Raw genomic sequence first — 15227 nt, forward strand, 5'->3', positions numbered from 1 at the left:
CACTGCCCACGGCAGGGACACGGTGAGGGACGGGGCTGCGGCAGGACAGGAGGCAGGGGCACCTTTGGGGACGCCCTGTGTGACTCCCTGCGGCTCCAGGGACAGCAGGGGTGGCCGGCACGGCTCAGACACGTATCTGATCCAGAAACATCTCCAGGCATGGGCTTGCCTCGAGGACGGGGCTGCGTGTGACCTGCCAAAGGAGCAGGAGGTTCCCCCTGCCTGCTGGATTCACGACAGGAGCAGCTCGGGTGCGGGACTGTTCCCTCAGAGCAGCGCTGCCCTGCTCGGGGAGGCTGCCCGTGGTTATCCGGGGTGAGCAGCCCCTGCCCTGAGCCTGGTGTTCCCAGCCAGGAGGCACGGGCCGTTTGTCACAGAGCTTTACGAACAAGGGGTGGGGAGCACCCATTTTTCTTCTCTTTTTGTATGAACTGCTCCGTACCACCTCATTAAAAAAAAAAAAGAAGAAAAAAAAAAAAAGGTGTATTTGCTATAGATATTGAAGTTTCATCACGTCATGTTTGGTGCTAAACGCAGCCCTACATCCCAGGAACTCCTCTCCCTGCCGGAGAAGAGGAGTGACTGTGGTACTGGGAGTGAATCAGGCTCCGGAGGGGGGTTTGATCTCCATCCTGCAGCTCCAGTGACCTTATCAGAGTCAGACGCAGCTGAGGAAGATGACGACAGTGCAGGAGGAGAAGGGGCTCTGTCAAACCCAAGTTGTTCAGAGCTCAGGCTCAGCTCCCCGCTGGCAGGAGCAGCTCCCCAGGGCTCGGTGCTGCTGCCCTTGGCAAGGGTGACCTCGCTGTCAGAAGGGATAACGGCCCTGGCTCCACGCAGCTTAACAAATTTGTGTCAGCACACATTGCCCTGCCGTGGCTGATTTCAGGTGCATTAATCCACAGCAAACGTGGTCCCGTGAACAGAGCTGTGCTGAGAGTCAAGGCGTGAATCACACCCAGCTCTTCAGACAATCAGTGCACTGGAGGGAACAGGGCAGAGGTGAGGACCCAATTATTTCCTAAACTAATAACTAAGGGTGGAGGTTTGCCTGTGTGCCCTACCTCAAACCTGAGGCAGTGCTGGGAGATGGGAGAAACAGAATCACAGAATCACAGAATTTCTAGGTTGGAAGAGACCTCAAGATCATCGAGCCCAACCTCTGACCTAACGCTAGCAGTCCCCACTAAACCATATCCCTAAGCTCTACATCTAAACGTCTTTTCAAGACTTCCAGGGATGGTGACTCCACCACTTCCCTGGGCAGCCTGTTCCAGTGCCTCACAACCCTTTCAGTGAAGAAGTTCTTCCTAAGATCCAACCTAAACCTCCCCTGGTGCAACTTTAGCCCATTCCCCCTCATCCTGTCACCAGGCACATGGGAGAACAGACCAACCCCCACCTCGCTACAGCCTCCCTTGAGGTACCTATAGAGAGCGATAAGGTTGCCCCTGAGCCTCCTCTTCTCCAGGCTGAACAAGCCCAGCTCCCTCAGCCGCTCCTCGTAGGACTTGTTCTCCAGGCCCCTCACCAGCTTCATCATCCTTCTCTGGACCCGCTCAAGCACCTCCATGTCCTTCTTGTAGCGAGGGGCCCAAAACTGAACACAGTACTCGAGGTGCGGCCTCACCAGAGCTGAGTACAGGGGGACGATCACCTCCCTAGCCCTGCTGGTCACACTGCTTCTTATGCAAGCCAGGATGCTGTTGGCCTTCTTGGCCACCTGAGCACACTGCTGGCTCGTATTCAAACGTCCCATCGAGTGCCCCCAGCCACCACTGGATGCATCAGACGCTGTGAGCATCTGCACGGGCTCCCCACCTCGAGTCACTCTACCAAGCTCGTGACGGAGCGAAGGAGGTGACTGGCCCTTCAGGTACGACCAGACACAGGTGACTTCATGCCACAGAAAAGCTTTTACATCAGCTGCTTGCAGCTGGGAGAGGGCACAATATGTGCCAGGAGGGCAGGCGAAGGACCCACCTGACAGCCCCGCTGGGTTTTACACACACCTCCTAGGCCAGAGCCCCAGGATAATTTCCAGGATGCTTTTTCCAGGGGAGCCCAGCTCCGACCAGCTGCAAGACGAAGCTCAAACCACGCGCCCAGGTCCAGCACGGCTGGAGCCAAACACAAAAGGCACCTCTAATAATTTGCCTCTGTCAGGGAAACACATCGCTGCTCCGGGAACACAGCCAGGCATACATGATTTTTCTCATCTCGTTTACAGCTGGAGCAGTTCAGTTTTCACACCAGCTGTGAGGAGCCTCTGTGCCCGGTTGTTCTGTGCCAGCGCTGAAGCTGCTAAAAAATGAGATCAGCTCGAGTCTCCGGGGCAAACGCCTCCGGGCTCGGAAGCAGCAACAGCTCTGGTGTTCAAACACCAGCGCTACAGGAGGGGAGAAGGGCAAAGGCAGAGATCTGAGCTCCTTCTGGAAACACCAGAATGAGGGCTGAGCGGGCAAAGGCCGCACACCAGGTAACTGCTCACCCACACAGCCCCCATCCCCAAAGTCTCCCCTCCTGGGGTGAGCAGGATGGCCCACACCCAGGAACCGGCCCCACGAGGCTGCCCAGGTGCTGCCGCTGCTGAAATACTTGGGGATGATCACACGTGGTGCTGCCCTGAGATCCAGGCTGGTAGTCCTCCAGCTGTAGCAATTCGGATCTAGGGATCTCCTCCAAGGAGCTGATTTATTTTTTTTTTTTTAAGGAACTTTATCCAAAGCACATCAGCTGGCGCTCAGCACTTCTGGAAATCAGCCTTGAGAATTGGGACTTGAGCACTGAAGACAAATATAGAATCACTGACCAGCGGGAGAGGTTGGCTCGAACAGATTGCTTGATGGCACACAGCAGGCAGGGGAATAAAACAATTAAAAAAAAAAAAAAAAAAACTTGGTTTTGCAGGGAAGCCTCCAACAGCTTCAACCAAAACAAACTCAGGGCCTTCGTCCTGATCACACATTTAACTTACTTCCAGCTCCTTTTAAAAAGTTAGACAGTGGCCTTAGATGTTCACCCCGATTGCAGTGCTTCAGTCCGTGCTCAGGACAAGTCCACCCTTTGCAATGAATGAAGCAAATGATCCCAGGGAGAGGGCAACACACGGCCACAACTACATGCAGAAGAGGTAGGGCATACAATTTAGGACTGCCTGTGCAACTTGTAAGCATCATTCCAGTTTTTGAAAACAAAATAAACCCAATTCATCTTCAAACGTGGTAGCTTTTTTTAGTGCAACTCATGTAATCTGGTGCAGAAGCTCTCCATGCTCCTTGAACTTGCTTTGCATTTATAAAAAAATACCCACGCTGAGACGTCAAGCTGACACAGGTTAGTTACTGGTGCTGGCTCTCTCACAAGGCTCTGCAAAACACCCATCTTGTGTCAAGTGACTGATAAACATCCCAGCTGTGGATGCCCGGACTCAGTGTGAGCCAACCCAAGAGGAGGATCAGGCGGATCTCGTTGAGGCAGCTCGCAGATGGCTGCTGACAGCTGAGGGAGATGCAGGAGCACCAGGAGGAGCACCAGGCTCTGCTCCAGGCACAGAGCTGTTGGTCAGCCTCGCTCCCTCCCCAGCCAAACACGGCTCCTTCCCACACCTGCGTGCCAGATGATCGGTCCCTTACGTGGGTACAGCCTGGGAGACGTTTCCTCTGCACCACTAATTCCAGCCCAGCCTTCCAGGAGAGCTCTTCCCAAGCTCAGCTGACCCAAAAGCCCACCCCAGCTGAAGTCACCAGTGCCTGCCCTCCTCCCTCCCCGCTCTTGTTCTTCCATCCCTCCCCCTTTTCCTCCTCACAAGCTCACATGAGAAACGGTGCCCCAGGCTATTTCCCTGGGGAAGTTCAGAAGAGCTGTGTGCCAGGGGATATCTGACAGCGACGAGCAGCTTGATGAGATGGTGGCACCAGGCCCACCCAGTAACACCTCCCTCCCCCGTGCCACTGCCGGCACTGTACTAGAGCTGGTGACTCCAGAGAGCACAAAGTGAGAGCCTAAACTAGACAAAAATCTTGCTTCTCTGCCAATTAGCACTGCAACGAAAAGGCAGCGTGGCCCACAGACATCTTTGTCAGACAGCGAGCATCAGCTCAACGCTATGTGAACAAGCCCTTAGGCACCAGTTTGGTTTCTGGACTTTTACCTGTGAACAGCAGGAGGGAAGGAAGCCAGCACAACTCCTTCAAGCTTCACACACAGCGAAGAAAAACCCCAGCTAGACAGTGCTCCATTTGGTTCTTTTATTAGCGAAGTTAAGAATACAGCAAGTAATAAGATCCCATCTTACATGGAACCATCACCGGAGTCCCCAACCATCAAAACCCCAGAATGTGCTTCATTGCTTTCAACAGTAAGCAATTTTTAAAAAGAAATATACTGAACAAGGCCACTATTTAATGGGGAAGGAAAGAAGCTGTAGGTCCTAACTATTCTATGGCAATAACCTGCACACAGAGCAAGCAAGCCTCTGACTGCTGAGAGTAAGGCATTCAGGTGCCAACCTGGGAAGAGTTCTCAGCAAGAGCTACAGAAAAGTGCACAGCTAGGTTGCTTTTATTGGAACACACAAACTTCTTGAAGGGAGAGACTGACTGGGTTCAGAATAGCAGGTGGAGTACTGTGTTTCTGTAGTAGTTCTGTGCTGTGTAGGACCAGGTTACAATCACCCTTCAGGGAGTGAACGTGGGATGATCCGGGATGGAGACGGCCGCTTCTGCTGGTACTGTTACAGAGGTATCCCAAAGCTGTACGGACAGCTCTGATTCGGATATGCTTCCATACCCTGCTTCCCTCAGGCACCAGACTGCTTCCTGCCAGGCAGCTCCACACCTTTGCCAGGGACGCCAGTGCTGCTAGCCCTTACATCCAGCTAATACTGCTCTTTACTTCATCTCTGTACCACACCGACCTGTGATAAGCTGCTTCTGGCCCTACTGGCATCCAGCTGCTGCAGCAGCTCTTTCTGCAGCCGACCTTGCTCTCAGAGGCTTTACAAAGACTCCAGTCGAGGGGTGAAGCCTTAATATCCACCAGTCAACTTCACGAAGGCATTCTGCTTCTGCTTGACTCCATTAGGCAGAGTAACTCCCCAAAACACTCAGTAACACCCAGCATACTAAAAGATCTTTGCAATCTACATTTTTTCCCCTTGAAAGACAAAAAAAAAAATCAAATTTGCATTTTATTTAAAAAAAAAAAAAAAACACCCTTTTACCTCCCTTCTTTGTGAACTACAGCATTTTATGAGCTGTTTAACTCATCACAAGAGGTAATTGCTCCGAATTTCCAACTAAACGCTCCAAGCAATACCTGTGCCATAACAAACAAAACGTTCAAGTTTCATCTTACAACTCCAAAGATTCTCCTTCAGCCTGGCTTCTGACTAGGCTCCAAAGATCAAGCTACATCAATTAAGCAAGAGAAGGGCATACACCTCCCCTTATATAGGAGGTGTGTCTGCTCCACAGCAATCCAACTGAACTCTTCGTTTCGGGTTTAAGAAATACCAGCAGTCCCATTGCTAAGGCGCAGATGGGAAGCAGACCTAAGGAAAAAAATGGAACTGCATTGGGCCGATTGTGGATTTTTCCTCCTAAGAAGAAAAACCTGCAAAAACTTCCTTGGCATATGGAGCCTGACACATGAGAAGGTAATGTGCTTGAGGTCTGCAGTAACTGTTAACTCCAAGCCTTGGAGCGCACAGCTTCCTCTTTCCAGTCAATCTTAACCCCATCTCTGTTTCCCCTCACATGCTCAACTATCTTTTGACAAGTGCATTACCATCGGTTGTTCAGACAAAACAGGGCAGGACTCACTCAGACGGCAGCCATCTACTCAGCAGGGGCCTTTGGGAATAGGCAGGCACTGATGGAGTCGGACCTTTCGCCGTTCCACGTGCAGTTATCCCATCACGCTGCAATTCGGATGATGAGAACCAAAACAGCTTACTGTAAGATCCAGAACTATATTGGCCGAGCAAGCTTGGAAGGCAGTTGTCCCACACAGTTAAGCAGAGCACAGATGGATCTTTCAAGTTACTCGAGTAAAACTGGCTAACGCTGTGACCCAAACGACAACACGACTGATCCAGCCTTCACAACCCTCGTGTACGTGTACTGAGCCTACTCCAAGTGCTGGCCAGGACCCCACGCTGCCCAGGGGCATGCCCAGGGCACGATGGCCACCAGGCAAAAACGCAGGGCCAACATGCTTCACTCCTGGGAATTTTTCCTGGTCCTCCTGCAATCATTCGTTTTGTGCAAAATTGAAACAGTGTGTGGTACTTGCATGTTGCATTCTTTACAAAAACCCTTTTCCCCCCACCCATTGTTTAAAACATTTATATAAATTTATTTAAACAGAAAGTTAGAAATCTTATTTACAATTTGCTTTTCTCCCAAAAGAGCATCTAAAATCAACTCCCAAACCCTCCAAGAGGATATAAATTTAACCTCGATTTTTTTAAAAAAAAAAAAAAAAAAAAAAAAAAGGAAACTGCTAAGCTATCCCTCCCCACTTCTACAAATAAATATGGCATTGAACAGAAGCCGATTTGGAAAGGGTCCTCTGTAGCTCAATCTGTAGATCCCAAGAATAAATTAGGGTTTCAGAATTTCCTGGTCTTCAAATTGATTCATTCCATTGCTTGAGGTATAGAATTTATCTTGATTAGTCAGAATCCCCATGAAGCTCCGTGCTCCATCAGCTGAAACTTGGATTCTTCTTAGGTATTCATTTCACTAGCCTGTATGCTTCAACCGCGCGTGCGGTGCTGTTTTGGTTACGACCTCGGGCTGAAGCCTGGTGTTACTGCATCCCCTCCTCTTCTGTGCAGCCTCCTCCCACCATGAAACGGAACTCCTGGAGGTTCGACACCCCATGGAAATGCACAAAGGCGCCAGCCACTACAAAGACGTGGAACAGCTGATGGGAGTGGAACTGCGGAAGACAAAACACTTGTGATCAGCCAGGGGACTTTGAGTAACTGGGGGCTACCCCGTCTCCAAAAAAGCCATACATTCAGCTGAAGTATACAGTAACACGTAGCAGTACCTCAAACCACAAGCTGCAGAAGTAAGGTGTGTGTTAAGCCCAGCCCTCTCCTACCATTAGAGGAAGGATCAAGTTCTCCACACGCACATCCCCACGCCCTTTTCCTTCAGTCATCTGAATCAGCTGATCAATCAGCACATACACTACATAAAGGCTACAGCATATCTTTATTAAGGGACAGGAATAACTTCAAAGCTTTGGGCAAAAGTCTTAAAAATAACACGTTAATTAGTTCCTCAACAACACTGGCTCATTGTTGATAACAAGGGCTACCTCATACAGCTAACACATACAAACTCTGCTCTGGTCACAGGTGTAAGTTCTACCATCTAGATTTTTAGAACATTATTTTACTTCTCTGCCACAAAGAAACAGAGCAGAAAAAAAATGGTATTATGTGAAAACATAGGAACAACCAGATGTTCTCAATGAATGCCCAGGATGCTATTGATTATAATAGAGCAGAATGAAAACCATGAAGGGGCTATTTGACAAAGCACAGCCTTGTTCTAGGGAAGCTATACCAATATGGGTAATGCTCCAAAAATTTCCATAAATGTGTATTTGTAGGCTCCATGGGAAGCTTGGAAAAGAGCTGGTGGTACACCAGTGCTCCTGGATCATATCTTACTATTGTAAGAAGGTTTAGTTTGGCCATTTATATTATACATCACTGATGTTTACACCTAGCAAACTGAGGCCATGCAGAAGTTACTAACAACCCAGGCCTTACTCTCACTTCTGATCATCTTTAAGGGCCTTAAACTATTTTAATGGAAGCACAGTTGCCTGACATCTCTCCCCATAGGTCTGCCTCCCTCCAATCTCTATTCATGCTCCATTTAATTTTTTTCTTTGCACCTTTCCCACAGATCTCTACGACACAGTCTTCATGACCCTAGCCCTCCTCCCAACTTTTCCTCCCTACCCACACCACCTTTCTTTCTTCTGGGCCAGAGATCCCTCCAAAGTTTTATCGGTTCTATCCAGTGTTTCCCCTGGCCTCACAAAATGAGAAGCCAGACATGGTGAAGATATGAAAGAAACAAAAAGGCTCGTGAAGTGTCTCACCTATCTATTAAAGCTATCTAGCACATGTGCTGGGCTGAACTTGTATGGCATCAGTTAACTCAGAGCTGTGATAACTCCACACGAGAGGCACTAGGTAGGCTGGGCTCAGAGAGCCCGCAGTTGTTTGGCCCTTTAAGATCTGTATGCCTGGTGCAGTGGTTTAGTACTTGCAATAATTAAAAAAACACCATTGATATAACATCCTCCAGCCTCAAGGGGAACCAGCTTTCACATTGGTCTCCTCATCCAGTCATTCCGTAGACTCACCCAGATGTCACACTTGCCAGGGAAGAATCTCTCCGGGATGCGGGCAGCATAGAGTGCAGCACCAGTGATGTACAGGCATGCCATGAGTGCCAGCCAGCCTATCTGCCCCATAGTGGCTGCTTTCAGGAGCCCCTCAGAGATGACAAAGTGCAGGGTGGGAATAACCCCACTAAGACCCAGACCTAGAAATACTCCTGGGAGGTAAAGAAAATGTGGGAGAGTCAGCTTTGAACACACTGGCAGTGAAGGGAGACAAAAAAAAAAAAAAAAAAAAAAAAAGCAGTGGAAGGAAAACTCAGTATTGGCCAAAGCAGAAGAAAGGTGACAACTCTTGAAGCTGGAGGTCCCTGAGGTAGCTTTAACAGAGGGAAGTTAAAGAATGCACAGATTTCCTTCGTATACCAGAAGCTACTTAATTAAGTGTTCCAGCAGATATTAACATTTTTCATTTAATGATCGTGTCTGCCAGCTTTCACATATATTACACCAGTTACACAGCTGGGACTGTAGAGGGCACTGAGACTACATGAATTATGTCACACTTTAGCAAATCAAGAGCAGGACAACAAGGAGAAACAAAGACATTATTTATCATATTCTGTGCAAACGATCCCAGTAAACAGAAAAACATCACATGAGCCTCGCCTGCCATATAGGAGAATGTTGTTTACTCAGATTTCATCAGCAAGTACAGAAATCTTGGTGAAAAAAGGTTGGGAAGGGAAATAGGGAGGAAAATAATCATGACCCATCACCCACTGATTATTTGAAGTATAAAAGGCTGAACTCGCTGAAGGTACACCAATAGCTTGTCCAAGAAAACTGGATTTACTGACACTCATATTAAGCAACAAGAAATATTTCTATTCAAACCAGCTGTACTCATATTCTGTAACTGCCCATGGCAGCTTTCGCTTACTCTCTACCCCAGAACATGAAAACAAATTTGTTTTCATTCCTTCTATCCCGTGACAAGAAAAACTAGGCTTTTGGTCCTAAATAATTATTTTATCTAGGCAAATTAGTAAATCATTCAATGATTTCTATTAATCTGCATAGTATCAGAGCTTGGTGTTACAGAAACAAAACAAATAGCAGAAGGAATATACACATACACACACTAAGCAGTCAATCATTTTTTGAGAGCAAAGTTGCTAGAAATGCTTCATACTCCCTTCCTCACTGCGTGTTACTGTCCATTTCAGGAATGCACTTCCAGGACTCACACCAGCCCTTATCTGTGCATCCAGCTGGCTATAAGCAACACTGAGAAAACCCATCAAGTTCCCAATCAGAGAATATTATCTGTCTCTAAAATCACACTCTAAGTCCTGAGAAGACTGTGTTTGTTTTTTTTTGCAGTGACAAGTAGAAAGCAAGGAAAGAAGGCAGACTAGAAGCAAAACAATTAACTTCAGGTCTTACCTGCCCTTACACCCCGGTATTGAGGGGTCGCAAACATGTCCCATTGTGAGACAATTATGGCTGCGATGCCCAGGACACAAATCACAATCAAGTAGATGAAGCAAGGCTGCGGGTTGCAGTAGAAGGAGTAATACAGCCATGGTACAAAGCTGCCCATTATGAGAAGTGCAATGCCAGAGTAGTCCAGCCTAGAAGGAAACAAAAATCAGCTTGACAGGAAACTTAAGCCTTTCGAAGTTCCTGTACTAACACTCTTTCTAGCAGACCAACAGACTGCTACTCACCACGAAAGCAAGTTTTTCTCACTACTGCAAACTAACTTCCTGACTGCAGCTCCTCCACCAGTGCCCTCCTACAGCAATGTATCATCTCGAGAGCACATAAGGTCAGTTTTGAACAGTCATCAGAAATACATGCAGCAGGTTTTAGATCAAGGCCTTTTGAAGGAAACTCAAAATTTAAGCTTTGGGTGAGGAAAAAAAGCAGCACAAAATGCTCTGAACACAAAGAAGGGCACAGTACTTTGTGAGAGCACAGCCAACACAAACTCTTTAGAATCTGACAAGTGAGGGTTTGTTAGGCATCAGCTTAAGTGACCACTGGGGAATAATGTCACAATTTCTCAAACAAGCTGTTTTTCTAGGGACCAATGAAGAAAGGAATTCCTACAGCCACTGCTTACTACCACATCCCAATAAAATGCTCATATAAGAGAAGATTGGGTTAATTCTGTAGTATGGGATTTTAATTGCCAGGTTACTTTAGAGGTGGTCCTGCAGATTACATAATCCCATGTTGAGTAATCTTAAGAAATAAGAGATCCTTAGCAGCTATCCAACAGAAGAATGTGGAGTAAAACCAAAAGACCAAGGTACCTTGATACTTATCAGAGCTGTCTTACAGAAGAAAGTTTAAGATTCAGAGGTACCCAGAATAATTGAAGGGACAAGCAGTGACAGTTGCATTAAAAACTCGAAGTCCTACAACTAAGCTCTGGGTGTATTACTTACAGCAGCAAGATGCATGCGCACACCTGCTGAACAGTAGAAAAGGAAACAGTTTTAAGACTAAAGAGACAGCATAAAATAACCCATGCTGAAACAAAGAACGATTAGAAGAAACTGCAGTGAATCTCTGCTCAATTCTGTTCCAAAATTTTCAGAGCAGTCATGCAGTGAACCACTCCTACACTAGGGAGCCAGGCATAAATTCCAGCCCTGTTTTCCCAACTGTTTCCTATTTGGCTCGCTCTGTCCTCTAGGCACTTACTTGGAGAAGAGCCGGGAAACACCTTCTGAGTGGCAATAAACTGTGTGGAAGAGCCATGAGAAGGAGAGGCAGAGTATGGCTCCCAAGAAGAACAATCCAACAACCACTTTCTCCTGCACAGGTGCTACAAAGGACATGTTTGGCCGGAACATGTAGAATATTCCCAGACACAGGAAGAACACACATCCTGAAAAAACATACGGCAGAAAGGTGTCAACTTCGTGCATACTGAGAGCTTTTCTTTCAAAAATCATGACTTTAACGTACAGGAGTGCAAAGCAGGGGAACTACATGACAACCAGTAGCATACATGTAGAATAAGGTTCCTCCATACTTCAGTTATGTATTCCAACCACATCTGTCTCAAACTGAAACCATATAGACTTGCATGGACTCTGTATTTTCACTCGTTTTGCAAAATGCCTGACAACTGGCTGTGCATTCTCAAACAACAAAAAAAGTCTGCTGCAGAATGAGAATGCTACAGTTTGAAGAAATCCTTTCCCTTCAAAGCTCCTTGCAAGCTGAAAACCACTCATACAAGCTGCAACTTAAGTGTGTTCTTGTGGCAAGAAGGATCTCAGTTAACACTTACACACTTGGAAATAAGGAGCATCTACTGGTAATCTTTTAGTGATTAGGAAATTCCTTAAATATGGCATTCAATACAAATGAATGCATTAACAAACCCCATCCAGCCTTGGTGGAAGAAAATAAGGAGAGAGACACCGAGCTAATTTAACAGGTTCCTAATGGAATGATAATGCTGACCACCCCACACCCCCTTCTATCTTGCTCTCAAAGCAAGAAGGCAAATTGACAGTACCTAGAAGATGTGTCCAGATGTTACCAGTCTCTGTATGTATTCTGAAGATACTCTTGAAACAAGCCCGGAAGGAAGGCATGGGTGGTCTGTGTCCATGCAACAGGTAGTCGTTGTCCTTCAGCCAGTCAGGTAGAACATCGTGGGGAATGACTCTCCATCGGCCCTCCCATACCTAGAGGATAGAAGGTTTTGATTAAATACAGGAAACTGAGTTCAAATAAGGCAAAAGTCAGAAAACCCATATTAGTAGAAGTGTTAGAGTTAATGTAGGAGTGCAATAAACTGAAAAGGGTCTGATGGGATGTCTCTGGGGAAGAGGCTTTACTCTTGAAATGTAACCGTTCAGTCACACTTCCCTATTCAAAACAGTACCATGAAGTTGAGCTGCACCACCAGAAAGAGAAGCACTGCAGTACTTCAGAAAAGAAATCTATTGGGCTTTTTTTTTTTTTTTTTTTTTACTGCTAATGAAGGGAAAGCATTTAATTTATTTCCATGTTCTGTTACGAAGCAGATTTTCACATATCAACCTCTCCATTTAATTGAAGAAGCCTACACATAGCTCTCTCCAAAAAATAAATATAAGTGAAAACCTGTCCTGTGAACCACGAGACAACCTGACTATGTATCTGCTGGCATTTGGGGGCAGTCTAGTAAAAAGGCTACCCATCAACGCTAATATAGGGCAGAACACATGAAGTGGCAAGAGCCCAGCAAGAAGTGTCCAAACCCCTGTCCAAGCTGGAAAAAAGTTCTCCCACACTCCCAGAATAAACAGTGACAGGTCAGTTAGGGCAACAGATCCATGACTCAATTCCATCAGATTTCTTCTTTAAAGGAAGAGATAATGTAAATGCACACATCTATTCTTGTAGCTGGTTCCAAATGAACAAAGTGTGCATGGCTGTTAGCGCTGCTTCGGTGGCTTAAGATACATGTAGTCTTCAGTTTGGCTTCAGAAGCAGCACCACCAAGCAGAGGGGTATCGGGGAAGTGCTTTATGTACCGGGGTTGTTTCTGCAGTGTTCGTTGGATTTGGCGTCTGGCTAGTAATACAGGAACGAGCCTGAAGAATCCTGCAACACTAAGTTTGAAAAAACTACATTCTTATTTCAGTTTCAACATCAAGAGCCTAGAGTTTTTAAGTCCATTCTCTTCACTCCTTCGCAAAAGCAAGACTAAAATACTTAGAATAACCATCCCAGTTACCGACTAGGTGCTTAAATACATTCAGCAAGAAAAAATAACTGGTTTACTTCATAAAACAAGGATTTCAATTGAGGTAGGAACAACAGGAGAAAATTATTTTTACACAATCCACCCTACAAAGCATCTAAAAAGGAAAAGAGATGCATAGCAGACAAAAAACACACCACAAGTAACTTGGGTCCCTCTGTAAAAATATTAAAGTAGTTCATAAAACCAGTAGGAATAAGTATATAAAGGGATAGCACCTCCTTTACCAAGAAAGGAGGTCCAGGGACTGACATAGAACACACCCCATGGCTTTAAAAAGTAACAAAACTTGAGCCAAGGTCAGTAATTACAAAATCTACAATGGATTGACATATATAGTTTTAATACATCCTCATTTTCTATTCGAGTCAGGGACAAAGCTTATTCTACAATGGATGCAAATGGTGCCAGGAAAGCAAAATATTTGCAAGTCTAAAGAAGCCTGGAAAAAAATGACCTTGTAAATGAAAGTGCCTTGAACCAGAAACACTGGAAGCAGAAGGCTTTTATTCTGCTTTGCACTCACAGGTGTTTCTCAAGAGAGGCTCCTCAGTTGCACGATCAGCTTTAGAGTCTCTTTTATAATCCCTATTGTTCCATGCTTTCCAATTTATTCATTTATGACAGACTGAGATCACGGGAAGTTGCAATGTTACTAGTTATAACGAGAGATGTCCATTCAGGGATGGTGTGTACCTGCTTTCTCTCACATTAGCAGCACTGTTTTTGCACGCATAGTCTGTTGTTCACTGGAAGTTCCTGAACAAGGAAGTTACCTTGGCAGTTTCCACAGGCCCTTACCTTACACACGAATTCTTCCATTCTCTCCATAGCATGATGGGCTTGTAGAAGAGGTGACATACCCATAAATCCTTCTTCTTCTTGAGGTGACTCATCATTGTGGTTATTATCCTCAGAACTCTGGGGAGAAAAAAAAAGAAAATGCTTTTAGGAAAACGAACAGAGAAAGATGTTGTTTTCCATACAAAACTATGATTGCTAAAGGTGTTGGCAAATAAAGAAGTTTTGTTTCCTTGTCCTCCGTTGAGGAAGGAATTCAAAATAACCAGCCAAAAAAACAAGATTGCATTTTCATATATCTGAGAACAACTCACATGCCTGATCCATTTCATACTGCTTTCTTCCAAACCTGGTGAAAGTATACGTTCCTCTAAGTTATGCTTCATTAAAGCCCAGATACGGAGCCTGAGGCTTGCCGTCTAACCCACCCCTAGGGAAGGCTTACTACCTATTTTATGTTTCAATGCCGCTACATCTGCCTTAATACCACTATAACATATCTGGCATTTTAAGATAATAAAAGCAAGGCAAGGCAAGGCATCCATTTACCTTGCTATAAATGCTTTTACTTCAATTTTTAGTTTAAATCTGAAGATCTATTCTGTTTAACTGAAACTTCTGCTCAGCTCGTAATCCAGCAATGGACATTCACTCGTTTGTCTGAAATTCAAGCTATTCTAGAAACTACTAAGCTACTTCTGCCAGTTAGGCAAAGGCAAGTTATCAAGTAAACGCAGTTTACTGCATTTACTGCGAACAGACATCCAAGTTTTAAGCAAAATTCAAGAGAAATACCCAACATCCATTATCACAGAACAGTTGAGGTTGAAGGAAGGGACTTCTGGTGATCATACCAAGAGAATTGTGAAAACAAAGCCACCAAGTCAGTTGATCCACATTACTAATAACTATACAGGAAAGAGTTACTTGGTATAGTAATTTTCTACCCTATGTTGCCTTGCCACAACATCAGATGCACTATAGTTTTCTTTTTTTTGGGTGGGGACGGAATAGTCCTACGCTCTTGTTTGCTCATCAATGCTCACAGCCCATCAAAGATTCCATTCAAGGCTCCAGCTTCCAAGGTAAACAAGGAAAGCCAGAAAAGAGAGAATGAGCCTTTTGTACACTTCAGGCTTGACGTAGAAAGCCGCCACATCTTATGATCAAGCCAAAAAAGCCCCACAACCCTTATGGAGACTGGCTTCCCCTATACCACAAGGTAAACACTCATTTTCCCTCCTGTTCCCTTATCAAGATTAACATTTCG

The 15227-nt window shown here is 45.7% G+C and overlaps 1 protein-coding gene across 4 annotated transcripts in view; it reads right to left on the minus strand.

The window, feature by feature from the left end:
* Positions 1-4236: 4236 nt before the first annotated feature.
* The window catches only part of ADIPOR2 (adiponectin receptor 2), a 44400-nt gene continuing 33409 nt past the window's right edge, over positions 4237-15227 (minus strand). For 3 of the 4 annotated variants that reach the window (XM_084295979.1, XM_084295981.1, XM_084295980.1), the window contains exons 3-8: positions 13958-14077; positions 11921-12092; positions 11095-11281; positions 9826-10013; positions 8401-8594; positions 4237-6948 (exon numbers count right to left, since the gene is read on the minus strand). In XM_084295979.1, the coding sequence (XP_084152105.1) occupies positions 6817-6948; positions 8401-8594; positions 9826-10013; positions 11095-11281; positions 11921-12092; positions 13958-14077 (993 nt within the window). In that variant the 3' untranslated portion in view covers positions 4237-6816. The remainder of the gene's footprint in view (positions 6949-8400; positions 8595-9825; positions 10014-11094; positions 11282-11920; positions 12093-13957; positions 14078-15227) is intronic. The other variant, XM_084295982.1, reaches the window with a different exon arrangement.

Source organism: Netta rufina (assembly GCF_964035555.1).
Source record: "Netta rufina genome assembly, chromosome: 1".
Classification (NCBI taxonomy): Eukaryota; Metazoa; Chordata; class Aves; order Anseriformes; family Anatidae; genus Netta; species Netta rufina.